Source organism: Ambystoma mexicanum, chromosome 12, assembly GCF_040938575.1.
Source record: "Ambystoma mexicanum isolate Mex_15411 chromosome 12, UKY_AmexF1_1, whole genome shotgun sequence".
Classification (NCBI taxonomy): domain Eukaryota; kingdom Metazoa; phylum Chordata; class Amphibia; order Caudata; family Ambystomatidae; genus Ambystoma; species Ambystoma mexicanum.
In genome coordinates this window covers 534863981-534891482 of record NC_090936.1, presented here as the reverse complement: position 1 = coordinate 534891482, position 27502 = coordinate 534863981, and the positions used below count along the sequence as shown (strand labels likewise).

The 27502-nt window shown below is 47.5% G+C and overlaps 1 protein-coding gene across 4 annotated transcripts in view; it reads left to right on the top strand.

Moving 5' to 3' along the window:
• The window catches only part of PNLDC1 (PARN like ribonuclease domain containing exonuclease 1), a 1498562-nt gene that overhangs the window by 826496 nt on the left and 644564 nt on the right, over window positions 1–27502 (top strand). For all 4 annotated transcript variants that reach the window (XR_011281806.1, XM_069628834.1, XM_069628833.1 and 1 more), the window contains exons 14-15: window positions 20302–20355; window positions 20431–20473. Coding sequence is in view for 3 of the 4 variants with exons in the window: in XM_069628834.1 (XP_069484935.1) it covers window positions 20302–20355; window positions 20431–20473 (97 nt within the window). In the remaining variant the exon portion in view is untranslated. The remainder of the gene's footprint in view (window positions 1–20301; window positions 20356–20430; window positions 20474–27502) is intronic.

The following is a 27502-nucleotide window of genomic DNA, read 5'->3' as shown; positions in this document are numbered from 1 at the left end:
AGCGACGACTATCAAGGCGGCCAACGCCCTGGCTATCGTAGCCCGCGACGACAGGGAGTTGTGGTTCAAAATCGCCCCTCTGTTAGACTTCCTTCCGGACGCCAAAAGGGCTGAGGCCCTTGAAATCCTACAGGAGGGGGAGATTGCTTCGGACCACGCCATCACGGTGGCAACGGACATCGCCGAGACCGGTTTCCGTCAGTTGGGCAACAGCGTTTGCTTGAGACGACGAGGATGGTGCAAGGCCACGGATTTCCGCCAGGATGTACAAACCAAGGTTTTGGACATGCCCTTCGACGGGAACATCCTGTTTGGGAAGGCGGTTAATGAGTCCCTTCAGGCCATCAAGACAGACACAGAGACTGCCCGGGCACTGGGAGTGCTCCAACAACAACGGCCGTCCTTTCGGAGCTCCGGAGGCAGACAAGGTGCCTCCAAGGGATCCGGCAGTGGCTCCTCCACTTACCGCCAAGCGGCAAGATCTTCGTCCCAGGAAGCCTACAGGGGACGCGGCAAGTCAGGTGGTGCCTGTCGTCGTCAAGGAGGCAAGGCGGCCTCCAAACAAGAATTAACCGACCGTGGGGTCAGGCCCCTGCCAAAGCACCCCGGTGGGAGGCTGGCTGGCGAGGTTCGTCAGTGTGTGGGAGTCCACCTCCACCGACCGTTGGTTGCTGGATGCCCTGGCCCAAGGGCACGCCCTCGAGTTTCAGAAGAAGTGCCCTCGCGTTCCACCCTTGGCCAGGAAGGAAAATCATGTCCCTCAACTACTGTTGGAAGTAAGGGCGATGCTCAAGAAGGGTGCCATCGAGCTCGTCCCAAAGAGGCTTCGTGGCTCCGGAGTTTCCTCAAGGTACTGCCTCGTAAGAAAGAAGACAGGAGGATGGCGCCCCATCCTGGACATACGACGACTGAACAAGTACATCAAGGCACAGAAGTTCTGTATGGTCACCCTCCAGCATGTGCTGGGACAGCTGGAGGAAGGCGATTTCCTGTCGTCGTTGGACTTGGAGGATGCGTACTTCCACATCCCCATTCTAAAAAGACACCAAAAGTTCCTCAGGTCTGTGGTCCAAGGGCGGCACTACCAGTTCAAGGCCCTCCCGTTCGGATTGAAGTCGGCACCCAGGGTGTTCACCAAGTGCCTCGCACCGGTGGCGGCGCGGCTGCGCCTACAGGGGATCCACGTCTACCCCTACCTGGACGACTGGCTCATCCGGGCAAGGACAAGGGAGCTCGCCGTGGAGCACACTGCGAAGACCGTCCAGCTGCTCATGGACCTGGGATTCTCCATCAACTTTCCAAAATCCCACCTGGTTCCGTCGCAAGTCGCCCTGTTTCTGGGAGCCAAGCTCGACACAGTGGCGCAGCTGGCCTCGCCGTCGGAGGAAAGGACCAGGACCATTCTGGGCAAGGTGAGCGTCTGCTGGCCACGGACATGGCCAGGGTAAGATCTATCAAGTCCCTCCTCGGGATGATGTCCTCCTGCATTTATCTGGTGCGCCTTTGCAGGGTTCGGATGAGACCCTTACAGGAGTTCCTCGACGCCCGCTGGATCCAGTCGACGGGCAGCTTCGAGGACAGGATCCCTCTCAATGAGATGTTCTGGTAGTGGGGTACCCGCTCCCATCTGTCAGCGGGCACGGACTTTCAGACCCCAGCTCCCCAGGTGACGGTGACGACGGACGCCTTCCTGGAAGGTTGGGGAGCACACTCCGGAGATCTTCACGCGAGAGGCCTTTGGCTCCCAGAGAATTCTCTCCACATCAACATCTTGGAGCTACGCGCAGTGTTCTGGGCCCTCAGGTCCTTTCTTCCGTCCCTCAAGGGCAAGGTGGTGAGGATCTCCACCAACACCACCACCACAATGTTCTACATCCGGAAGCAGGGCAGAACCAGGTCCCCGGCCCTATCCAAGGAAGCCCAGGATCTGTGGCATTGGGAGGTCGCCCAAGGGATGTTTCTGGTGCCTCGTCATCTGGCAGGAATAAAAAACCCGATCGCCGACTCACTCAGCAGGGAGCTGTGCTCGTGCCACGAGTGGGACTACGCCAGGATCAAGTGGATCGACTTTTCCGACGATGAGGCGAACCCCGAATCTATCTCTTTGCGACGGCGACGAATTCCAAGTGCCGGAGGTTAGCCAGCAGGTTCCCCCAGCCGAGGAGCATGGGCGATGCTTTCTCGTTCCCCTGGGACGGCCTATTTCTTTATGCGTTCCCTCCGCTGCCGTTGCTGCTCCGGCTGATCAACCAGCTCAAGAGGTCCCGGTGCAGGATGATCCTCGAAGCACCGGCGTGGCCGAGGCAGATCTGTTTCCCGGACCTTCTGGACTTGTCAACGTCCCCACCAGTCAGGCTGCCGACGGACGCAGACCACCTCTCCAGAGAAGGAGGCGCCCTTCTTCACAACCCGGAGTCGCTGAACTTGCAGGCCTGGCTCCTGCAGCACTAGAGTTTGGAGGGTACGACATCCCGACCGACTGCAGAGAGGTTCTTGCAAAGGCCAGGGCGTCCTCAACTCTCAAGTGCTATGGACATAAATGGAAGAGGTTCTCTGTCTGGTGCCGTGCACAGAAGATTAACCCTCTGCGGATTACGGCCCCTCAAGTACTGCTGTACCTACTGTCGCTGGCCAAAGCTGGACTGGCTCACGCCTCCATCAAAATACATCTGGCTGCAATCTCCCGATATACCAGGACGACGGGACGGGCGTCCTTGTGGTCTCATCTCCTGGTGAAAGAATTCATGAAGGGACTATTCCGATCATTCCCGCCGGTGAAGGCTCCTGCCCCGGCGTGGGAGCTTAATGTGGTGCTGACCAAGCTCATGGGGGCCCCATTCGAGCCTATGCATTCGGCACCTTTGAAGTTCCTGTCATGGAAGACAGCTTTCCTCGTGGCCATCACATCCGCACGACAAGTGGGAGAGATCCAGGCCCTATCTTGCAAGCCTCCATACTTGACTTTTCATGACACGAGGGTGGTGCTGAGGACACACCCATCCTTTATGCCCAAGGTGCTGTCGGACTTCCATCTCAACGAGCCCTTGGTGTTGCCAGTTTTCTTCCCGTCGCCTTTGTCGCCGGCTGAGAGGACTTTGCACTCGCTGGATGTAGCTAGAGCGCTGAAGTTCTACGTGGACCACACGAAGAGTTTTCGGAAGACGTCACAACTATTTGTGAACTTTGGGACTGTGAATCAAGGGAAGGCTCTCTCGAAGACTTCCATTTCCAGATGGCTCTCCGGCTGCATCATGCACTGTCACCGGTTGGCAAACCGCCAGCTGCCCGGCCGTCCGAGAGCCCATTCGACCAGAGCTATCGCTGCTCCCACGGCGTTCCTGTCTGGTGTGCCCCTGCTGGACATCTGCAGGGCTGCGACGTGGAGGTCGACGCACACCTTCACAAGATTCTACTGCGTCGATCGGGACTCCAGGGAGGAGTCCAGGGTCGGTCAAGGAGTGCTGCGCAACCTGTTCGCCTAAGGTGAGCCTGGTGAGGAGGTAAGAGTTGCTTAATGTTGAGTTGTTGTATTGCTTAATGTTGAGCCTGTTGCCACCTCCCGTGGTTGTGCATGTGTGTACTGCTATGTATTCTTTATTCATGAGCATGTGAATCCATGCCAGACCCCATGCTGGAGAAGGAACAAGTTACTTACCTGTAACTGTTGTTCTCCAGCATGGGTCTGGCATGGATTCACATGCGAACCCTCCCACCTACCCCTCTGCGGCTCTTCACTTGGTCATACTGCCACTTTACATGCTACCAAATCTGAGGATGGCTGCCGGAGGCGGGGCTTGGGGAGAGGGCAGTCATTGGCTGGGGCCAGTATGACCCAGAGCCCAGTGATTGGTTACTACTAAGAAAGACAGATAAGAAATGAAACTCATACTGATTTTTTTCGATACCGAGTATTCCCAGCCTGACGGGGAATATTCATGAGCATGTGAATCCATGCCAGACCCACGCTGGAGAACAACAGTTACAGGTAAGTAACTTGTTCCTTGTCGTTATTCTGGATTAACGAAATGGGTTTCTGGGCTTGCATCAATTACCACAGCCTTCGAATGGTTGTAGTGCTGACAGTTTGCTAGGCATTACCATGACATGATCCGGTGCTCATCGTATTCCTAGTCGTTACAGCCAGGCATTATTCCATTATGACAGTAATGTCAAATGTGCATTATGCAGATTTCACACTGCAGTGCCAGGTTCTGTTATACAATTAAGACCGTTAGGCCTGTGCTCTGCTAGCACAGTATTGCCTGACTCCACCCGTGGCAAGTTAGTAGCGCAATGCTAAATTCTATTATGCTTTGTTGCTACAGCAAGTCCCGATTCCATAGGCCCATTAATAACAGCAACACCAGCCTGCTTTGACCCATTTAGCACCGAAAAGCCTGAATGCGTCATGCCTTAGTGCTGATTGCATTGCTCACCATTAACTTAGTAGTACTCTATTACATTATGCTCCTTGAGTGGCAAAGTAAGGGCAGGTGACATTGCTAGTTAGCACAGAATGGCTAGATTCCAGTTATACTACTTATCACAGTAGCATAGGCCCAAAATATATTTTCACAATAAGAACAGTTTTGGTAGCTTTCTTCCTGTTGTCAGTGAGACTAGAGCAGGGAAGTCCACTTGTGAGTGCAGGGCTGGCAGAGTGCCTTTGCTTTGCATCCCCACCCTACTTACCTGGCTCTTCTACCATAGAGAAGGGAATCCAGGGCCAGCAGAGATTTTTAAAAAGAGCCCTGAGCCCCCTCTTTACTAGCCCGGATGCATTTGACAGTGGTGCACGGAATTAGGCATGGATACGAACAGTGTAATTCATTTAGTGCACTGCTGTAATTATAAAAATGTAATTACCATTCACAACAAATACAGGGGATGAGTCTACATATTATCCCTAAAGGACCATTCTATGTGTTGCTGTGTGATCACCAAACCACTTCAAATAAATGTTTGTCTTTCTAGAGATGTGCCATCCAGGTTTTACGCACTATTGTACAAGACGCCAGTGAGTTCTTGCATTCCGCGGTTTGGTTCTGTTACGTAGCATTTGCAAATCTCAGCATTTCCATTTGCATGCTATCATGGGGAAGATCATGATCCGTCTGAGCTGTTTCCTTAGGGTTCAGTTACCTAATCGGGAGCTGTGTTTCACTGTTCACCTACATCATTCGAGTTTGGTTAATGAGCGATTTATTCTCCCACAGAGGTTTGGCATTCAGCTGCCTACAACACCCGAATGCTAATCAGAATCTGTTCTATCAGTTTGGGCTAGCTTTGTAACTTTCACAACGCTGACGAGATTGTCTTTATCCGGTACCTAAAGGTGATTGGTTTCCACACTGCACAGCACCAAAGTGTTTGTGGGCCTTTTGACTCCAGTGCTGTCTGTACTATCCTCTGTATAGTCTGGCAGCAACTTCCATCTCACTAGAATGTTAAAAGACTGTGTCTCTACTGTCGTTCTCTGGTAAGCCTCCTTCCAATAGCACCCATGGGTGCTTAGACAGCATGTGATTGGTCAGGATTGGACCGCCCATATCATTAGTCTGCTTGTTTGTGTGTGCTGGTGGAAATCATCTTTGTGAGAAGTGTTTTGCTGAGTGCAGGGTTAGAGATTAGTCTATGCTTATGCTTGGAACGTGTGATTGTAGAGTGGGGCTCTCGGAATGAGGGGTGTGTGGAGTATTGCCTGCTTCTGATATGAGGGTATTTGAGTTATGCTTTGGTGGGATTAAGAAAGCTCATACGATGGTATTTCAATGAGAATGGGATGAGGATTTTTATGTGAGAGGGTCAGATTGGGACTGGGTGAACCAAAGCGTTGAAGAGGTGTTGCACAAGATATTATTGTAGATGGCAGTTTGAGTAGGGCCTGCTAGTTTCTGGATGAATCTTTTAGTTTTATGGGAAACTATTTCTAAAGGGAAAAATAGTGTATTGCAGGGTTTTCCCGGGTCCAAAAGAGCCTTAGTTCTGCCACAAAGAATAACGAGCACACTCACCCTGTTTCCTTTTTTTCCACTGCGGCACCTTCACTAGGTTGGTGGTTCCATATGTAAACTATCTTTCAGAGAGGTACTTCATCATAGTCTATTGTAGTTTCATCCCCATGAAAGGATGTGTGGATGGTGCAGGTCAATTTGAGTTTTAACTTGTTACTCTCCTGGGAGCCAATGTATGGTCTTTGAGGTAGGCGATATATGGTTTAAAAAATGTAAGTGGGATAGAAGTTTGATGCTAGCAATTTGTACTTTGTGGATCCTATAAGGCAGGCAGGCAGGCGTTCCTGGTTGGTATAATCCAGTCATCCAGGTGTAAAGCACTGAAGTGTGTGAGGAATTGAGGGAATACATCCCTACTCACTCCACTGTGAGGCTAGGGGGGAGAGCCGATCCGCAACACTCTTCCTAGGGGTCGAGACTAGTGGAACCTCACTGGGGAGGCTCACACTTGGTGGGGGGGGAAAGGGTCTCCCGTTCCTGTGAGGCACTCCCTAAACCATGGAGCTGATAGCATACATGGGACTATCTAACATATCAAATACTTCCAAGTACTGATACTTGGCTGAAGGGAAAGTTAAAATGTGCTTTCATCATGAAGAAAGAGAAGTTGGCTCTTTAAATGAAAATCACCAATCCACTGCTATGAGTAGGTGTAACGCTCACCTGATTCCCACGGAGGCGCTGGTCTGGCTTCGAGTGCTGATGCTTCTTCAATGGTGAAGCGCAGGACTCTGAAGATGGACAGGAAGGGCCCCTCTACTCTGGCTTCTCTGGCTCGCAGGAATATTCCCCTGTGCGTGAAAAGGGAGTATTACCTACTGACTGAGTTATGCTCAAGCCTCCCACTCTCTTACAACCCTCCACGATACCCTGCCACGATTCCCCGTGAAGTCTCACCTTAGGGTCAGGAAGGATGAGCTCTCCATCCTGCTTCTGATGCAGGGGCGCGTTGAAACCCAGTTACTTCACTGGATTGAGGATTGATGGGAGTTCAGGTAAGCTTGACTATTCAGGTAAGGCGCTGTAAAAGTTCTGCTGCAAGTTCAAAAGTCCAAGCTTAAAAATAATGTTCATTGTCTTGTTGCAGCAAGCGCTAATGCTCATGTCTTTTTCCCCTTAGGGGCCAGGGTTCGGAATGCCGGAGATATGGCGCCGACCCGAAGTGAAACGTGCAGTTCCAGTAAATGACAGGTAAGTTCTGGATGAGCGCTCGGGTAATGTCTTTGCATTCGCTCATTCAATGTCTGTCTTTTTTCCCCATAGGGGCCGGGGTCCGGAAAATGCCTGGAAGCGGCAAGACCCGAAATGAAATGGGAATGACCCAACAGGTAAGTCTTAGAAGGAAACTGAGCTTTTCCAATTCCTTTCCTTCTCTCACCTTGTTCTTGTCTGTTTCTCTCTAGGCTCTGGGAAGTGGCTGAGGATCCGGATGATCGCTGCTGAAGATGGAGGCGTCCAGGGTAGGTGAGAGAAATGCAGCGCTGCAGCGATCGTAGCGAAATGCTTTTAAAAATGATGTCTTCCTTTTCAGGATCGTCGGTGTGATGTCTCTGTGGTGCTGATTTAGCAGGTAAGGTCTTTTGTCTCCCTTTGCAGGTGACCCAGGATACTGACAGGCGTGGCTGAGGTCCAAATGCAGGAGCTGACACAGTGAGCGTCCAGCTGAGAGGAGCAGAACAACGCGAAGCGTGAGTTGCTGATCGGGTGTGGTTTGAATAGCTTTGGAAGAAGTTCCAAGTGTGTATCCTTCCACCGATCAGGTATGTATCCTTGCCCGACCACACCCGGGTGGAAAGTAGTCCCACAGGTAAAGTAGTTCCATTCAGGCCTCAAGAGGGCCTGGATGTAGCAGCATGGTCTGCATCAGGTAAGTGCACATTAAAACACTTGAACACATGTCTAGCTTTATGAGCCTGGCGCCTAAGGCGCCAGGGCAGGGGTCCAACATGAACCTGGCGCCTGAGGCGCCAGGACTGCGTCCAAAGGGCCCCTGCTTGGGCCAGCTGGCACTCCCCTGGGAGAAATGATGCCTGCCTCTGGGGTTGCTGGGTCGGACCTGGCTCCTTGGAGGTAGGCATCATGACAGTAGGTTAAAGGAGTACTTGTCAAATGGAAGGAGAGGAACACATACTGAAGCAGAGGAGGCCCCCTGGTTGCTTAACACCAGTAGGAGGTGGAGCCACAGAGGAACGTGAAGCCAGCAAGATTTGGAGTGGCTCTGAACCAGCAAAAGAAATGCTGGAAGCCCGAAGTGTGCGAGAGATGGTAAGCGGAGATGACTGGAGTTGGAGATTCGATGGTGGATTGACCACAAAATCGCTGTGGTGGGCAGGCTGCCCGTGCAACAATGCTGACACGAGCCGGGGGGGAGAGCCAGAGCAAACGGCCCAGCTCCCCATTGAGAGACATAGAATCCAAGAGAGAGCAAGAGCCGCACAGCGAGGACGAGTCGAACGTGAGACTTAGTACAAGAGAAGATCCCAGGTCTGAGAGAATCCCACATATGTTCCCAAACAATACAGAAGGTAACGGAACACGGAGGAACGGGATGCCAAAAGGGACTCATTAAATGCTCTGAGAAACTCGTCTCAGCAGAAGTGAGAAAAGTTTGGAACCAAAGTTGATAAACTTGAGCTGGCTTAATGTAAAAAAAGGAATTTATGAACGTCCCTGAGAGGGAGATTAATAAAAGTGAAATCTCACTAGAAACTCGTCTCAGTAGAAGTGAGAAAAGCTTGCAACTAAAGGTAATAAACTTGAACTATCTTAAGGAAAGAAAGAGAATCATACAGATGCTGGTGGGGGAGATCAATAACATGTGGATACCACTATACTGGGATCCCTGAGAAGATAGCAAAGTTAATCCTGGGTCAAGAGTCGGACTGGAATGTAACAGAGAAAGAATATGGTGAACTGAAGGCTAAACAAGCCTCTATGACAAATAAACTACAAGAGAGACTAGCCCAGAAAGAACTGACATAGAAGTGTCCGGGAAGCAAAAACCATACAGTAAACTATCTTCAAAACATTTTTATTTGCCATTATTGTGGTTTTACAATTTAGAAAACCTTTTGCCAAAATTGACAAATTCATTATTATCATAAGGAAAGAAATAGAAATAGAAACAAAAAGAAACTTGATACCAAATTAAAACACATTACATAATCATCTAAGCCAGATATCTTCCTCAAATACATGACAGTTCTTATATGCTTAAATGAGCTTGTTGACTTTTAGAACAGTTTTTCTGTCTTTCCTGAATTAGAAGTAGGAATGTTTCTGCCGCTAGTGTAAGGTGTGTTTTTTCACTCTCAATTATCATCTGCCACCAGTCCTCCCTAGATCTGCAGCAATATTGTCTCAAAATTTCACCCATTTCCAATTCTTTCAGCCAATAGGTCAGGACAACTCAGAAGCAGATGTTGGATGGATTTTATTGCATTTTCCTGGCAGCATAATCTACATATGAGAATATTTGAGCCTCGTCTCCAATTTAACTGCAGATTACAAGGAAATAGGTTCAGGCATAGACTTGGATATTGCAGCCTTTGTTGGGGAGAATTCTCCAGAGTGGCTAATTTGCCTTACCTACTGAGTCCCTCAGCAGCTTTGGCGGATTCCTAGGATTTTTCTTTCCACCTGGTAAGAGTGTGAGCCTTTTTCCCCACTCTTATGTGTTTTGCTGTGTGTATTTAACATTTTTTTGTGTTTATAGACTGTAGAGCCTCACCTACTCCATAGGCATTGTTAGGCAGAAACCTGTGCAGTTCCCTCTGGGACCACTGCAAAAGATTTAAGACTACAGGTGTTGGCAGTAAACCCACTTGGTAGCAGTCTGCACCACACAGATTCACTGTGGTAGCTGTGGCTGAGCAGTCAGACTTCCCTCAAGAAGAGTTAGGCAGTTTACAGAGGATACATAATAGGTACAGAGGTACAATAGCACAAGCAAACACTGACCAGAGCTAGGTGTAAAAGTATAAACTTATTTATTAAAGGTACACTCAAAAATTACACTAGCACATTAGACAAGGTAAGAAAGTCAAACACAGTTACTATTACTCATATGTACATCCCTAATCGTTTGATGGACAATTCTAAGTTAACACCACTTATTTCCAACCAGAGGTGAGCGCTTAACGTTCGATGGTACTCCAACAAGTATTACCAAAAGGGAGGGAAAAGGCAGAAATAAAGAGAGCTGTAAGGTAAAACACTTTTCACATAAGGTTAGCAAAGACAGTCAATGGTGGAACAAGGGGGCTTAGTTCGGGGCCCGCGTTAGAGGGAGCTAGGCGAAAATGTGCCCAAGATCACACAATGTCATAAGTCTTTGCAGGTGAGTAGAAAACTGTTTTACTACGGTTCTGAAAAGTTTAGTTAGGGTGTCCCAGACCTACCCAGGTTCGAGAGCCGAGGGCTAAATCTACCCGTACAATCGGTGGCAAGGTAGGCCGGGCGGAACACAGTACCTTTTAAAAGTGGAAAGATTCCTCCAGCGGTGGTAGTCGTTCCTGGTAGTGGGTGCAAGTCGCGGCGTCGTCCCGAGGAAGAGGTGATCTCGACGGGGAGGAAGGCTGCAGGTCGTTGCACTACCAGGGATGAGGCCAGCCGTGGAGTTCTCCGGTCACAAAGGATTTTTACCCCTCTTTCGCGGTTGAGGTAAAAAGTGGTATCCCGGTTGCCGGGGTGCTTGGCACAGGCAAGGCGGCCACGAGATGCTTCGGGACGGCGAAAAGAAGGCGAAAAGAAGGCAGCAACTGGTTGTCCCCACCAGTTAAGGGAAGAAGACTCTCCGGCGGGAGATCTCCTCTGTCGTCGGGAAAAGTGGTGAGACGATTCTGCAGGGCTTCACTGGTGGTGTCGTCTTGGCAGGTCGGCTCGGCTTCTCCCTCTTCGGCTTCTTAGGTCCTGTGGCGACTTCTGAAGAACCAGTCCCAAAAACCCTGCTTTTATGCAGCAAACCCCCATTCATACAGCCTAGCTGTCACTCAAACATGCTAAGTGGTGAGCGGGGTGGCTCACCACTTGGGCCAATCACACTAGAGTGCGACCTGAGTTGGCAAGGCAACTCGGTCCAGGGTGCCTAAACCCCCTCCCACACCCCCTGTGGTACCCAGACAGAATGGCACCACTTTGGAGGGCTTCTGTGCAGAAGCCCGCCAAAAGTGGAAAAAAGGCTCGACTCGGGTTCAGGGTTACTGAAGTGAACCTAGACGCCATTTTGGCGGCGAGTTCCGGCAAAAGATCCCAACCGGTGAATTTATATTAATTAAATAAACCGGCGGTATCTTTAACATTGCACCAAAAAGTGGTGCATCAAAAACAATGGGAAATCCCATTGGGAAATATTCCGGTGGAATATTTCCATGGTATCCACTGCCACCAGCCAGAACTCGGCGAGGGGGGACGGGACAGTACCCCCTCGACAACATACCCAGGGGCAATCTAATTGCCCCTTCCAGTACTTCCACAGTAAGATGGTTTGTACTGGTTAAGTTCCTAAATTAAGACTAGTAAAGTCAATGGCAACTTTACAGACCCAGGGAGACAGTAGTCAGTCCCAGGGTGTGGAGTCTATGATTGGGGGTCTCTAAGACACCCCTGTGCTACTGCACTGAGGGTGCTGCGTAACACACATTCAAAAACCAATGATGGCCTATGGGGAAAATTACCCCCTAGCCCATAAGCACATAGCAAGTCACAGAGAACACTCTCAAGTCATGTCCAAGAGTGAGGGTAAAAGAGTCTCACTCTTGGCAGGAGAAAAAAAATAAACCCCACAAAATCCAGCAAAGCTGCTGGGGGACTCACTAGGTTAGGAAATTCAGCCTAAACAGAGAATTCTTCCTAACAGGCATCATCCTTTTACTGTGTTTTACACAGCACCTTCAGTGCAGTGACACAGGGTTGTCTTTTCGAGTTCCCAAATCAGACTCAATTCTCAGGGACTGACTACTGTCTCCCAGAACATGTAAAGTTGCCATTGACTTTATTAGTCTTTTTAAAACCACAGACCCATTACAAACTATCTTACATAGAGTACTGGAAAGGGTTACTAGTTATCCCTTTTTGTCTGTTTCTCATGGAACATTGTTTCGTTCCCTTTTCATTAAGACTTGGTTGGTGGCAGTGGTAACTACCCTATTTTTTCTACCGCGGTTATTTTAAATAGCCTTGGTATTGTTTTAGGCTATCTTGGTAGCCTCAAACTTAAACCTGCTGGGCCATATTCGTTTTTATACGTTTCCGGCTGGGTTTATTCGCCATTTCTTTTTGTAAGTCTTTCTCGTGTTTTACTGTACATGCCAAAAGAGGTTTGGTTCCTTTGTTCACTGTCCTTTCGCGGAAGCCCTCATTAGGCGCCTGTAAGTCTGAGGGCGACAGGATGTGAAGGAGGGGTTTGACTCCCTGCGCAGGGTCTACTTTGAGACCTATGTTGCACTCTGATATGATTGGCTGTGGTGACTGTCCCAGCGGGACAGCCACCCTGCTGTGTGATTGACAGCCAGGCTCTGTAAATGGGTGGAAAACTGCATGAAAAGCAGGTCTCTGTGGTTGGAAAGGCAGAGTCGCCACTGGATCGAGAGAACCGAAGAGAAGCTGACAGAAGAGGACCTGTACCACAACTGAAGCTCCCGGGGAAGCCCTGCTGTGGGTCCGAATCTCCAAACTTCGACGACAGGGAAGATCTGCAAGGAATCTTCTCCCCTTGAGCTGGTGGGAACAACCAGTTCGCCAAAGTGCTCGCCAGGCCTCCCTTCTCTGGTCGAATTTGCTGTACAAAGATACAGTGAACTGGATAGCCAGGAGGAACGGACCCTGCTTGCGTTTTAAGGAGTGCACCTTTTATTTGTCGCTTTGCTCTGCTGCTGGTTTCTTCCCTGGGCAGTGCAGGACCCTCCAGTCTTCCTACTTTGTGTCAGTCCGACAGTCGCTTCAGGAACCGTGAGCCTGCAGGACCTGCCAGGAACGTCTGCCTCAGCTACAGCATTTTTCTGCTTTAAAGGTACTGTGCTAACCCGGTTGTTCGTCTCGTCCAGCCGCGGTGAAAGTGTGTGAAATCTTTCGCCAATCCGAGGGCTTGTCCTTCTTCGTTCTTTAAAGTAACTTTACGTCTGACCAACTTCGTTCTTAACTCTTGGCAAAGACTTAACTGCGAACTACCCTGAACTGTGTGATCCTCTGCAGAGATTTTGGTCCATTGACTTTGGCCCTGGCCTCTTGATTTGATTTCCTCACTCTAGTTCCTTTTTCTAGATTGCCCTGCTTACTTACTTGATGGTGTTGCTCAACTTCCATCTAACTGTCTCTCCCTCCCTTTTGAATTACTGGAGTGCCATTTTGCTCACACTTCATTTTGAGCCTAACTTGTCCAGAATCTATTGGGTGCGGTGTACTGTATTAGAAATGTGATTTTTCAACTGCTTGATAATAGTGAAATGTTTAATAACTGATGTGTAAATACATGTATATTCTTTTACACAGAAACCTTGAGTCAGTGTTTGTTTGAATCATAGTAATTGCTGTCCTTTGTGTAAGTATTGATACTGCTCACTTTACTCTTGAGATTAGTCTGGCTGCTCAGCCATTGCTACCACTTTACGGTGTAGTACAGGCTTGTACCAAAGGTGAATTTGTACTGTCACTTGTAGTTCTAATTGTGTGTGGTGTTCCCAAAGGGTATTGCATATAATTTTGCCTAACAGCCTTAAAAACGGATTCGGAAACATATTTATGTAGCGTGGCAGGACGTTCGGTTTCCGGGACAGGGTCCAAAAAACTTCAGAATGTTTGTATTTATATAAAGATTCCTGTGTATTTATCCAGTCATCTACATACAGCTTCTTTTTAATCCGACTCGTGTCCCGAAGTAAAGAGTCTGATGTTTCGTTCATATTATTTAGAGACAACTGGCAGATGCTCTCCCATTCTTTTAAGTGGTTCTCACTCGAGTCCTGTGAAGCCAGCTTCAGTGTTGCAAATCCTCCCTTAGGGAATTCCTCTCTGCATTTTCTACAGAAGGATAAAGATTTCCATAGGGCTATCGTTTCAAGAGATGTTAGTGCTAGCTCTCTTCTGATGATGCCCATAGGAGTGCTCTTTGGCAGACCCAAGACAGTTCTCCAAAATTGCTCTTCTAGCTGAAGCCAAATCTCCTCCGGCAGCAGGATTGATGTCTGCTCCGTATGTCAAAATATGCGTCACTTTCAATCACAAAAATTGCACCAGCGGGGTGAGAGAGTATCAGCAAAATGTTTTCAATATAACTTTTGCTTGTGGCGCCAGATTTTTTGCTTTTTTCCACAATGACTCCATTCTCGGTGCCACGCATCTGCTTTTAATGATGCAGACGCCCAAGTAAGTGAAGTCTTTCAGTATCTTGGCTTGTTGCCCTTTAAGGGGTCCAAGGATAGTATTTTTTTCCTCTTATGCCATTTGCTGTTCCAAAGACCATAATCCTTGATTTTGCTGAGTTTATTAACTTATTTTCCTCCAGGAACTTCTGAATGGAATCAAGCTGACGCTGCAAACCTATCGGTCTGGTCAATTACCACTATATCATCGGCATACAGAAGTCTTCCAACTACGGTCTTGACGATTTTTGGAGGATACAAATTTGTAGCACAAAGGCATTTTCGATGTCTGATGAGAATAAATTAAAAAGTTTGGAAGCTAGTGGGCACCCTTGTTTCAGGCCTACCCTTGTTGGAATTGCATCTGTAAGAGTTCCCAATCTAACCTTAGTGGATGTATCGTGGTGAAGATCTCTGATGTTATTCAGGATTTGGTCCTGGCATTTCCATCGATCAAGTTTTGCCCATAGCAGATTTCTCTTAATAGAATCAAACGCCTTCGACAGGTCGATGAAGGCCAAAAGAATTTGGCTGTCTTTCTTTGGCATTGTTTTTGCTTTAAACCGATTGAGCAAAAAGATATTAAGTGGCGGGCCAATGCCCTTCACAAACCCTGCTCATCATAGATCTTGATGGCCCGATGCAATTCGCGATTTTGACAACGCTTTCAACAATATTGATCCAAACATTAAAAATGGGCACCACTACCGCCGATTTCCAAGATAAAGGGACTTTTGATGTTCTCAATATACCTCCATATAGATGATGCAGAAGCGTGGCCCACAGCTTAGGTTTTTTTTTCACTTCGATGTTAGACAGGCTGTCAGGGCCTGCCGCTCTTGAGTTCTTCAAACCTTTGATAATCTTTTCAATGGGGGCTATCTCTATATCTAGGTTTGAGTCCTTCATATATTGGTTCATTCTTGGTGATGCAATATAATTTGTTTCCAAGGATGACTCTTCTTCCTGTGATTGCATTCCGATGAAGTTGGTTTGCCATTCAGAAGACGAAATTGGAGTTGCCATTAAGGCATCTTGTGCTGCGTCGAGCTAATTGTAGCCCATATGGCCGCAGTATTCTTTGTTAGGATGGAGGCTAACATTGCTTAAGCATCTTGATTTATCATAGATTTAGTTTTTTTGTTGTTTTTTTGGTTTTTTTGTGCATCCTCAACCAGTTATGGTATCTTTGTTTCAACTTGTGAATTTCTTTAGAGGCCTCTCCTGCGTTGACTTTTTTTCCATTTTTGGATGTTCTTCTAAAGTTGTCTTTTCTTGATTATTATGGCTGTGACGATGATACATCTGCGGTTTTCTCAAATTAATTTGAACAATCGTCGCAAATTTTTGGAGCAACGGCAGGTAGTTGATTCTAGGATGTTCTTCCGTCTCCTGCGATTTGTTAATAGCCTCTAATAGATGTTGGGATAGTTCCGGCAATTTATTGGCACTAATAAGTGGTCTGTTTCTCCCTGGATTGACTTGGATCTTGTGCACATACTTATGTAATACCGCTGAGCCCAACACGTGGCATGTTAATTTAAGTTGATTATGGTCACTGCTTCGTGTTGTGCCTACTTCCAATGTTATTAATAGGGATGACATATTTGAAGAGACACAGATGTAGTACAATAGTTGTGTGATGGATACACCTCTCCATGTTGGCTTGGCCGCGATGTCTCCTTTCAGAATGCCATTTAGAATTAGAGATTCTCTTGACTGGAGCATTTTCCTCCAGACGATTCCTCTTTAAGTTTTGTAGCATTGCCTTCATCTAGAATTTGCTCATTGTTCTCATCTATGCAAGTACAATTCAAATTGGCCACTATTATTATCAAGGGATCGCTCCACTTTAATATCTCTTCATCTTTAGCATTGCTATATCAGCCATATTACTGTTTCTTTGATCCGCCGGATTCCAGTAGATATTTATCACAACGAGTATTCAATTTGTCCTCTGAATGTGATTTGAGGTTTTCATTGTTGCTTGAACGAATGGAGTTGGGGGAATAGGTATACAACAAGGACCAACCTAGGCTATTCTTTACCACCATTAACAGCCCACTCTTGGGACGTCCCGCCTGCTTTTTAGTTGCCGGGTTCAATGTCACCCAATATCCCTCTATCAAGGGGGCCTGAACAAGCCACACCTCTTGAAGACAAATAATGTCTGCTTTCCCTAGGTCACTTTCATCGTCAGAAAATAGATGTGATGACCCTCTGGTGTTCCAATTTATGAGGGTCCATTCCAATGATCCTATTTGATGCTATTGCTTGTGTAATTTGTCGGCTAAAATGCCCGCCAACCATTTCCAGTTTGCCTCATCTCCCTCAAGGGGCAATTTCTGTATAGTGTCTGCTGTTTTTGTCTTTTATCAGACCTTGTTGAACTTTGGCCTTACCTTGAGTCTCCACTGATTCATAATATTGGTCCTGCTTCAATAGATGATCCTTTTCCTGTACTGTTGTTTTTCCTCTTGTAGCTCGAAACCCAAGAGTCTTAAATGGTATGCCTCTTCCAAGATATGTTGTTTGGCTAATCTAAACACGAGGTGAATTGTCACTTTGTCTGTACGTTGATTGTCCGAAAATTCTATAAATGAGAACTCCTGCGAAGAAACTGAGCAAAGTGACCGGACATGGTGCAGCAGCCTGAGTACATTGCCCTGTTGAGTAGCAGTCCATCTTCATCAGGTGATATTAGTTCTAAAGAGAGCTCCAGGACCTCTTTTGCCTCCATAGTTTTTCTCCTGCTGGTATTTTGATTTGGGTTTAATAGTAATAAGTTCAATTTTATCTTTGGGGTAACTTCCCCAGCCTTATTTTTTCTGCGTCCCCTCCCTCTTCCACTGTGGGTAAACGTCTTGTTCTATTTTCTTTGGATACTCTTACGGTGTCGCCTTAAGGAGGAGGCACCCTCATCTTGTCTACCGCCTCAGCCTTATTTTCCGGTTTCCTTGGAATCTGAACTGGCATTGTATTTATTGACCTAGGATTATCCTTTCTTTTTTATCCAGTACACTCAAATATATTTCAGTACAGTAAACTATACTTCACCAGCTCATCCAAAGCCCAAAAACATTAAATATATTGGTTATTTTTAAGGTCCTTTAGACAACAGTGTTTCAAAGTGCCACAAGGCAAAAAGGGAAGGGAACAGGGTAGAAAATAACAATAAAGGTCCTACCAGGCCGTGTGACATTCGGATGTGCAAGTGCATAACGAGAAGTGCTAGGGAAGAAATGGGGGGCGGCGGGGTGAAGTGCCGGTTTGAGGAAGTGCTAAGGTGGCAGGGGGGTGCAACAGGGACACCAGAGGGCCAGTTCCAGGAAGTGCAGGGACTGGGGGGTTGGAGGCCTGGAGTACTGTGGTACTCTGAAGGAACCAGGTAGCCAGTCGCAGAAGCAGAATGAGGGTAATTAGCAGGGAAGGAGCGAGTGCAGAAGGAGGAGAAAAGGAAGGTCATGAGGAGCTTCCGGAATTTAAGGTGATCTGGCTCAAGCCTGAGATGGGCAGGGAAACCATTTCAAAGGGAGTCTCCTGCAGAAGAGAGATCTACCGCCCGCACCACAATTGCTTTGCGAAGTGTCTGGGTTGCAGAGAGTTGGAGGTAGCAGAGCAAAGGGCTTTAGAAGGGAGATATTGAGGGGGAGAGAGTTGGATGTAGCGAGGTCCCAGGCCCCAGAAGGCCTTGTGGATGATTCAGAGGGTCTTGAATTTTATCCTAGCAGCCACCGGGAGCCAGTGAAGAGAAATTAGGGCTGGAGAGATGCAGTCCCTGTGCTTGAGGCCAAGGATCATTCTTGCAGTCCTGTTCTCGATTAGTTGAAGAGGGGGCAAAATGAAAATGCAGGAAGATTGAGGGAGAGGCTGTTGCAGTAGTCCAGACTAGAGAGAACCAGAGCTCTAGAGACATTGAGTTTCTAGGGGAAGGTGAGGAAAGGTAGAATTGAACCAAGGATTTGACAAGAGTCAAAGGCCATTCCAAAAGGGAAAAGTGAAACCCACAATCTCAGAGAGTTGCATAAACTAAAGACTATTTGAAAATAGCATATTAACAAGAAACCTAAAGACTGAGAAGACAAGTTCGTGGAGAACCCATCTGGTGAAGTCAGTTATTCTCCTGACTTTAGTTTGTTAGTGGTAGGGTCTGTTATTGTTCGCTTTTGGACAGCAGACATATTCCTTTTGGACATTCATAGACTGACGAGCAACTTAGTTATTCATATAGGTAGGGAATACCCAATAGCAATATAGATAGGAATGCCTTCAGATTATTTAATAAATACACCTTGAAAATGTCCTCGCAGAGTCTGCGTCCTCCTTCCAAACCTTCTGAAGTGCTAATGGTAACTGAACTTTCAGGGAAGCCGGAGGAGGAAATGAAGGGATTTGGCAACTGGCAAGATCCAGAGTGTACCGCTTGTTTATGTGGAGATCGATGAAGTTTTAAAAATAATTTCTTTGATTTATAAAGCACCTTCGCCAACGCTGTTATTGCTGTTCATTAGTAGACCCAGTATCCATGCGATCTAGGGCGGAGTTTGGTATTTGTTCACAGAAGTAGGCCAGAAAGGGGATTTGGATTGTCAGAGCTTCCTGCAGACCAGGGTTCTACTTTTGTCAGTGTTTGAGGTAGTTGATGAGCATCCATTCTAAGATGAAGCCACTTACTTGGGGAGCCCTACTGCATCTAGGAGTACATGTTTTACATCCCATGGCTTGTGAAGTTGTTTAGCCACTTTACTGTCCTCTTATGTGGTAACTGAACAATAACTTTCCTGTTTTGTAACCATTTAGGACAATACCTGCTTGTTAAAGGGTCTTGTTCACACATAGAAAGAGTTCTGGCAAGCCAAACACACAGGGTCAGGCTCTGCAGGAGGGCCAACTAATTCTGGAAAATAGTGTATCATAGTTTTGACTAATTATTGTAGGTGTTATGATGGAATTAAACTGACTTACTGTCCCCCTGACAGTCTTATATAGGTATGAGGTATGTAAGTTTGAATACAAATGACGGACCTTGGATTTTGGGACCCGGCACGTATGCAGGAACTCTCTACGAAATGGAAAGACTCTCATGCATGCTCCTTAGATTGATGTTTATCTGGAATATTTACGCAAACCTAGAAAAGAGAATTTTAGATATGAAAGTTAATATGTAAAGGTATATGGTTTACATTTCTAGATTTCTAACATCAAAAGCATGCAAGTATATGCTATACAGTGATCTTGAGTTCTGTTCCCTCATCCATGCTCACTCTATGCCTATTTCTAGCTTTGTATGGTCTTAATTTGATAGGAATGTTGTACTTGATCTGTGGTAGGCTAAAGTAATAGTAGCGTTGCTCTATCAACAAATAAATGAATTATCAAAGTAAACTTTAGCTTCAATTTTGAAGATTGTATGGCTTGTTGTAGACAGCATAGCATCTTGGACTTGTAACTTGAGTTAAAATACTAGTATTGTTTTTACTCTGTTCTTGAATAATAGGAAATCATATGTTTAAAAATAAGTGCTCATCTGCATTTATTTTTCTTGAGTGCCCTTGACTGAATTAAATCAATGCTTAGACCATGCTTTCAGATTCTTCAAATCATGACTCTGGTTTACCATACTTTGTTCTGTCATCCCTATGCTTTCTTCTTCTCTGAAGCTAGGTATTTCTTACTAGGCATCCCCTCCTAAGTGTGTCTCATGAATGCATTCAAAAGCTTTGTACAGAGACATCACTGTTGCAAAGCCTCCTATCTAACAGAACGATCAGTTTGGCAAGGAGTGCAGATGATTCTTCCTATATTTATTAAGAAAGAAGTATGTAGACGGTCAGATACATCATGTTCTTTTTGTTCTGCCATTCAGAATTAGATGTGTTCTGCCTTGGGATTGTGTAACTGAAATGTTTTATGTTCTTTATCACATTTAGCCCAGGATGAGTGCCCTCATGAAGCTGCCTATGATGCTTTTGTGTGCGGATCAGGTATCTATAAGACAAGAAAACCGTCTTAAAATGTTCCAATGCTGCAACAGACTGATGGACTTTTCTTTCTTCCAGTTCTCGTGAAACTGTGCCATATTTTACTTGTGAAACATCAAATGTGAGTAAAGTAAGAACATAGTTTGATGCTTCTCAACAGCTTATACGCCTGCACATTTACCTTTCCAATATGTGCCTTCAGCACATTTTAGTAGCCAATTTTGTCACTCCCTCCAGCGATAATCAGGATGTACTTTTCTCATTGGCAGTGCTTTTAATTCCTTTGCTGGTCAGTGCTCCTGGATACTCACACTGCTGGTACACCTATACCTTCATACAGCTAGCACTTCCATATCCTCTTCTTTTATCATGGGTGGAGTGGCCCTTCACCACATAATGCAAGTTCTTAGCTGGTCTGTCAAATGAAATATTCCAGAACTGGGGCCATGTCGATTTGGGACGGTCTTACTGCAAATTATCACCACAATGCTTATATTGGCCAGTAAAGATATTGGATACCTACACAGACACCTTACATTCCAAATATTATTTTAGTATGACTAAAGCTACCCATTGTGACAGTTACTGTGCTTTTACTTCCTCCCAGAAACCGCATTGAAAAAAAAATGACTAGTTTGTTAGACATATCTATAGAGTTTATGTTCAGGTGGAGGTCCGATGGCTGTGGAGAAAGGCAAACAAACCCTAGAGGGGCTGACTCTACTTTTTATACATCTGTTATTTGAGTCCCTTTACATTGGGTGTTATTCAGAGCTGCAAAATAGCAAACACTGCAGTGTAAAAACAAGCTAATTGTAGTTAGTTTTCAATGTCCCATACATAAAAACACTGCTGCATATCAACTACCTTTTGCATACCAACTGGGTGGGGAGCAGCGCAGTAGGTGTTCTATTTACTAAGCCTTGAAGCAGTGTGTGAGGAAGTATATTTTGTGTGGCAGTCTATTGAAATAGTGGTGTTTACAAAGAGACATGTTAAGGGGAGTATGGAAGGAGTGTCTATTAACCCCTTAAGTGCCATGGGTATTTCCCCCAGTGCCAAGGCCTTTTTTGGTGATTTCGGTATGTGGCCGTGTAACTTATTTTTTTTTACATGAGCTATCTCTGCCAAATCTGGCCCCCTTTTTTCCCACATGTAGGCGGTCGTAACGTCACCCAGGTATCCTAGGTTGCTGTAGGGGGGTGAGAGAAAATAACCAAAAAGGGCGAAAAGTTTGTGTTTTTTCAAAAAATGCAAATAAAATGATGTACAAAGAAGCCTGTGTTTTTTTCCTTGTTATAGCTAGGAACAAATGTTTTTTTTCTGTGCTGAATTCCCCAATTGCCTGGCTTTCAAGAAAAGATTGAGTGGAAACGAAAAAACATTATTTTGATGTGGTTATCAACCATTTTGTGAGAGGTAGGCGATTTTGGCCATTTTTGCCAGTTGGACATGCATGGACGGAATGGAAGAAAAGGGTAGGAAAGCCGAATTGGAGGACAGAAAGGCATACATTTCTGAAAAGTAGACAAAATTCCAAGTTTAGGAAGGGGTGATTTGCGTAGGATGGGCAACAACTAGGTTGGGGAAAATGCCATAGATTGGGGCAAAAGCGGGAAAATGACCGAAAAAAAAGGTATGTGGTGGACATGGTTGGCTTGGTATGGCAATGGCTTCTATGAATTTTGAGAAAAACAATGCTCCGCTACATTCCTCCGACTCTTGCAGTTAGGAAAGTACACATTTTTTGTAGTGTTTCACAAAACAAGCCATACCACAAGCCAAACACTGAGCTATGGTACACAGGAGTTGTATGCTTCCGGCCGGTACAGACGTGCTTAGCATGTGTAAATCAGGAAAACCAATGTGGTGAGGAACGGCAAGCATACATTTTTTGAAAGAGCACAGGCAGACCTTTTCAAGGGTAGATGACTTGAGCAGGTTACAAAAGTGTATGGTGCCTAAAGCAGCGACTAAATGTAGGGCACATTTGGGATATGAAAGGGTTGTGTGACAAAGGGCACCAGCAAATGGGTCAAAACGTTACGAAAACCACACAAACGCAACAAATGTCATACCTTCCCACGTTCCCACATGTGTTCTGATTAAAACGGTACCTCACATGTGTGGGTGCACCTACCTGGCCGGCAAGGGGAAAGGCGAATATACCCCTAACCCCAAGTCTTTCCCGACAACTGAATTTCACGATTTTTCCAGACGGGCACACCATACGGATATGGGCCTCGGGTATCCAAGCCACCAAGGAAAACAGGGCACCCCATGCATTTCCGAGAAGGGGACACCCGTGGGAATCCGCAGAGGTCCTACTTGCGCAAATCGGCCCAGAATTTATTACCCATAAACCCTGGCAAAGACCAAAATATGGCAAAAAAAAAAGCCATTTCACTCGGCTGACCTACCGAAACACGCTGCCACCAACTCATTGATAGTGATATTTCATTTCTATCGTGCTCATACACAAAGTGTTTCAGAGCACGACAAGGCAAGGGAAGGGGAACAGAGGAGCAACAAAAACAACGATCTTACTAGGCCCAGTGACATTGAGAACGCGCAAGTGCATGGTAGAGGCTGAAAGGGAGAAGTGCTTTGAAGGGGGAACAAAACGAGTGTGTGGAGCAAGGAGGAAAAAACCATAAATATTAATAATAAATAAAAGGCAACACAGGGAGTGCAGCCAGCAAGTGGCAGTGGTGGGTTAAAGGCAGCAGGCTGGGTAGGTCTGATAAGTGCAGGAAGAACAAAAAAAGGGGTGGGCGCTGTATGGGTACAGATACAGACCCCAGTGCAAGGGGTGGCCCGGAGGCAGTGCGTGTGGGTGGCAAGAGGAGCAGGTACCTGGGCCCGGAGGAAAGAGGGTGGCCAGGTGCATGGTGCCGAGGGAGAGTCGAATCAGCAGGGGAGAGGGGGGGGGGGCAAAGGCAGAAGCAGAGGAAGGTCTTGAGGTCCTTCCGGAACCGAAGATGGGTCTCCTCAAGTTTTAGAGTGGCAGGGAGGCTGTTCCAGAGGGAGGTCCCAGCCGAAGACAGAGATCTACCCCCACCTCGTTTCTTTGAGAAACGACTGACCCTGAGGGAGTTGGAGGTAGAGGAGTGGAGTGCTCGAGATGGTAGGTATTTGCGGAGGAATAGCTGAAGGTATGTTGGACCCAGGCCCCAAGCCTTGTGGACAATGCAGAGGGGTTCAAATTTAATCCTTGCATTCACTGGGAGCCAATGGAGTGATTTGACAGCTAGAGAGATACGATCCCAGGGCTTGAGGCCCAGGACAAGTTTTGCTGTCCTGTTCTGGATAAGTTGCAAAGGGCGGAAAGTAGAGGTAGGTAGATTAAGAAAGAGGCTGTTGCAATAGTCCACCTTAGAGAGAACCAGAGCTTGGGAGACAGTGAGCTTCTGGGGCAATGAGGGGAAAGGAAGAGTACCTCTGAGGAGGTGCAGTAGGAAGTAGGAAGTTTGACTTTTTTGATACATCAGCGATGTGGGCGGAGAAGGAGAGTGTGGATTCAAAGTTGACACCAAGGTTCTTGGCCTCGCAGGTGGGAATAGGAGGAGGGTCAAGGGAGGCCGGCCAGAGAGTGAGGGGAAAGGAAGGTGATGGTGTGCCGATGAGGAGGATCTCAGTCTTGCTGGCATTCAGACAAAGATCGTTGGCGGCATACCAATCTTGAATGGCAGTTAGGCAATCAGTGATGAGAGAGGTGGAGGAGGTGGCCGAGGGCAGCCTGAAAATGAGTTGAATGTCATCTGCGTAGCACTGGAAGTTTGAGCAGAAAATGGCAATACAGCCAGCGATAGTTGCTAGGTATTGGTTGAAAATCCACGGCGAGAGGTTAGACCCCTTGGGAACACCACAGGTGGAGAGGAAGAAAGATGATAGGAAGGACCCAAGTTGGACCTGGGCGGGTCGATCAGAGAGGAAAGAGGTCAGCCAGGCCAGAGCCTGATCGGTGATGCCCAGGTATCATGGAGACGGTTGAGCATGATGGAATGGTTGACTGTGTCGAAGGCAGAGGAGAGATCGAGTGGGGTGAGGACAGAGGGAATGCTAGAGTCAAGGTTGGAAAGCAGATCTTCACGGATGTTCGAGAGCAGTTTCTGTGCTTCTGCCGGATCTAAAGCCAGATTGATGGTCATGGAGACAGCCAACAGAGTCAGAATGAAGGATTAGCTGAGAGATGGCCAGCTTTTCAAGGAGTTTGCCCAAGAAGGGGGTAATGGAAATTGGGCGATATTTGGCCGGACAAGAGGGATCAGCTGTGGGTATCTTGAGGAGAGGATGCACAAGGGAGTGCTTAAGAGGGGAGGGGAAGGATGCTGAGGCAAAAGAGTGGTTGCAGAAATCGGCAAGGGCCGGAGCGAGGGTATCAATGTGGTCCTTGATAGTTTTATAGGAACAGGGATGAACCTCTTTTGACAAGGCTTTCATTTGATCGGACTTGTCTAGCGACCTCATCAGGGGAGAAAAGAGGAAAGGAAGAGAAGGAGTGAGGGGGCATGGCTGAAGGGAGGGTCAGTGAGTACAGACGGAGAGGGGAGGGAGTGGGGGAGAGGGTGGACAAATGTCCTGGGTTTTTGAGATAGTGAGAGGCCAGGGTCCCGCATTCCCACAGGTGTCCTGATGACAACGGTACCTCACATGTGTGGGTGCACCTACCTGGGCGCCAAGGAGAAAGCCTAAAAGACCCCTACCCCACCTTCCCCCCACGTCTGTTCTGACAGCTGAATTTCACACTTTTTCCAGATGGGCACACCATACAGATATGGGCCTCGGGTGTCCAAGCCACCAAGGAAAACGGGGAACCCCACACGTTTCCGAAAAGAGGACACCCGTGGGAATCCGCAGAGGTCTGACTTGCGCAAATCGACCCAGAATTTATTACCCAGAAACCCCAGCAAAGTCCATGATCTGGCAAAAAACCACATTTTCCGCACATTTCACTCGGCTCACCCACCGAAACACGCCGCCACCAACACATGGCCTACCGTCACATGTTCCCACAGGTGTCCCGATGAAAACTGTACCTCACGTGTGGGAATACACAGACCTCTGTGCGTTCCCACAGGTGTCCTCTTTTCAGAAATGCATGGTGTTCCGAGTTTTCCTTGGTGGCTTGGACACCCTAGGCCCATATCTATATGGTGTGCCGGTCTGGAAAATGTGTGAAATTAAGCTGTCAGAACAGACTTGGGGGTAGAGGTCTTTTAGGCTTTCCCCTTGGTGCCCAGGTAGGTGTACCCACACATGTGAGGTACCGTTTTCGTCGGGACACCTGTCGGAATGCGGGAAGGTATGACATCTGTTGTTGGCGGCATGTTTTGGTGGGTGAGAAGAGTGAAATGTCTGACAATTGTGTTTTTTACCCCCAAATTTGGATTTTGCCGGGGGTTCTGGGTAGTAGATTCTGGGCCAATTTGCGCAAGTCAGACATCTGTGGATTCCCACAGGTGTCCTCTTTTCGGAAATGCATGGGGTTCCCTGTTTTCCTTGCTGGCTTCAACACCCTATGCCCAGATCTGTAGGTTGCCCACATGAACAAAATATGCTGTGACAAAAGGCTTAATGGTTACCAGTTGGTTACCCCTTTCCTTTTGCACCCTAGCTAGGTGCACCCACACATGTGCAGTACCGTTTTCATCGGGGCACGTGTGGGGACGCGGGAAGGTAGGCCATGTGGTGTTGGCGGGATGTTTCGGTGGGTGGCCAGAGCCAAATGTCTGAGAATTGTCTTTTATTTCCAGCCAATTTCAGAGACATTCCCGTGTGTCCACTCATCGAAACACGTTGCCAACAACAGATGTCATACCTTCCCGCGTTCTCACAGGTGTCCCGATGAAAACGGTGCCTCACATGTATGGGTGCACCTACAGGGGGCAAAAGGAAAAGGGTAACCCACTGATAACCCCAAGCCTTTCGGGACACAGCACATTTTGTTCATGTGGGCAACCTACAGATTTGGGCCTAGAGTGTCGAAACCAGCAAGGAAAACGGGGAACCCCATGCATTTCCCAAAACAGGACACACCTTGGAATCAACAAGGTCTGCTTTGCGCAAATTGCCCAGTTTTTATTAGCCACAATCACCGACAAAGTGTGATATTTGGTGGGGGGAAAAACACAATGTTCACTTTGTCTGGGGTTCTGGGTAATATCTGGAAAATAATTCAAAATGGCAAGCTGCCCTTTAGCAGGGGCTGAGGGGCCCCCTACACCGCTGGGGAATTTTCTAATGTGAAGGGGGGTGCACCTCTGCACCTCCACCCCAATTGGAGTGGCGGCGTATCACATGTAGCTCTCCCCGGCGGCAGATAAGGGGGGGGTCTTTCCTGCATTCCTCCCTGGGCTCAGGCGTCCGTTCCTAGGAGCAGATATCTGGTCCCAGGGAGGGCTGCATGACATGGCACCCACTCCGTTGCGGTTGGGGGGGGTCAACACCCCATCCCATTGGAAAATTCCCCAACGCTTTGGGGTGCCCCACAGCCCCCCCTAAAATGCGTTCCACCATTTTCACTTTTTTCCTTTTGTAACCCATCTCCCCTTGGCACAGAGGGGCGCATTGGTGTGCCAATCTGGCTCCGGGGTACCCAAACCTTACTGTCCCACCATTTCTGGTGGCCCTCTCCCCCTTCACCCCAAATGGGTGGCGGAGGCACCTCATGCTGGCCTCCCTGGGCCTCCTACAAACGGCTGTGTGATGTAACCGCTCCCTCCATTTGGGGTGGGGGGGAGAGGGCCTCCAAAAATTGTGGGAAAGGCCACAATGTGCCCCTCTGTGCCAAGGCAAGTTTTGTAAACAAAGAAAAAAATGGAAAATGTTACACTACACTTTAGGGCGGGCTGAGGGGCACCCTAAACCGCCAGGTAATTTTCTATTGTAATGGGGGGTGACCCTCTACCCCACACCAAATGCAGTGGGGGATCTCATGCAGCCCTCCCTGGGGTCAGATGTCCCTTCCTAGGAGCAGATATGTGCCCCCAGGGAGGGCTACAAGGGGTGCCCCCATTTCCCCTTTGGGTGAGGGGGAGAGGGCCACCCCCCTTCTCTGTAAAATAAATCCCTGGTGGCTAGTGGCCCCCTCTCTTCCACCCAAAATTGCCATTTTTTTCTTTTCTTTTTTTTTCATTTTGCCCCCTTC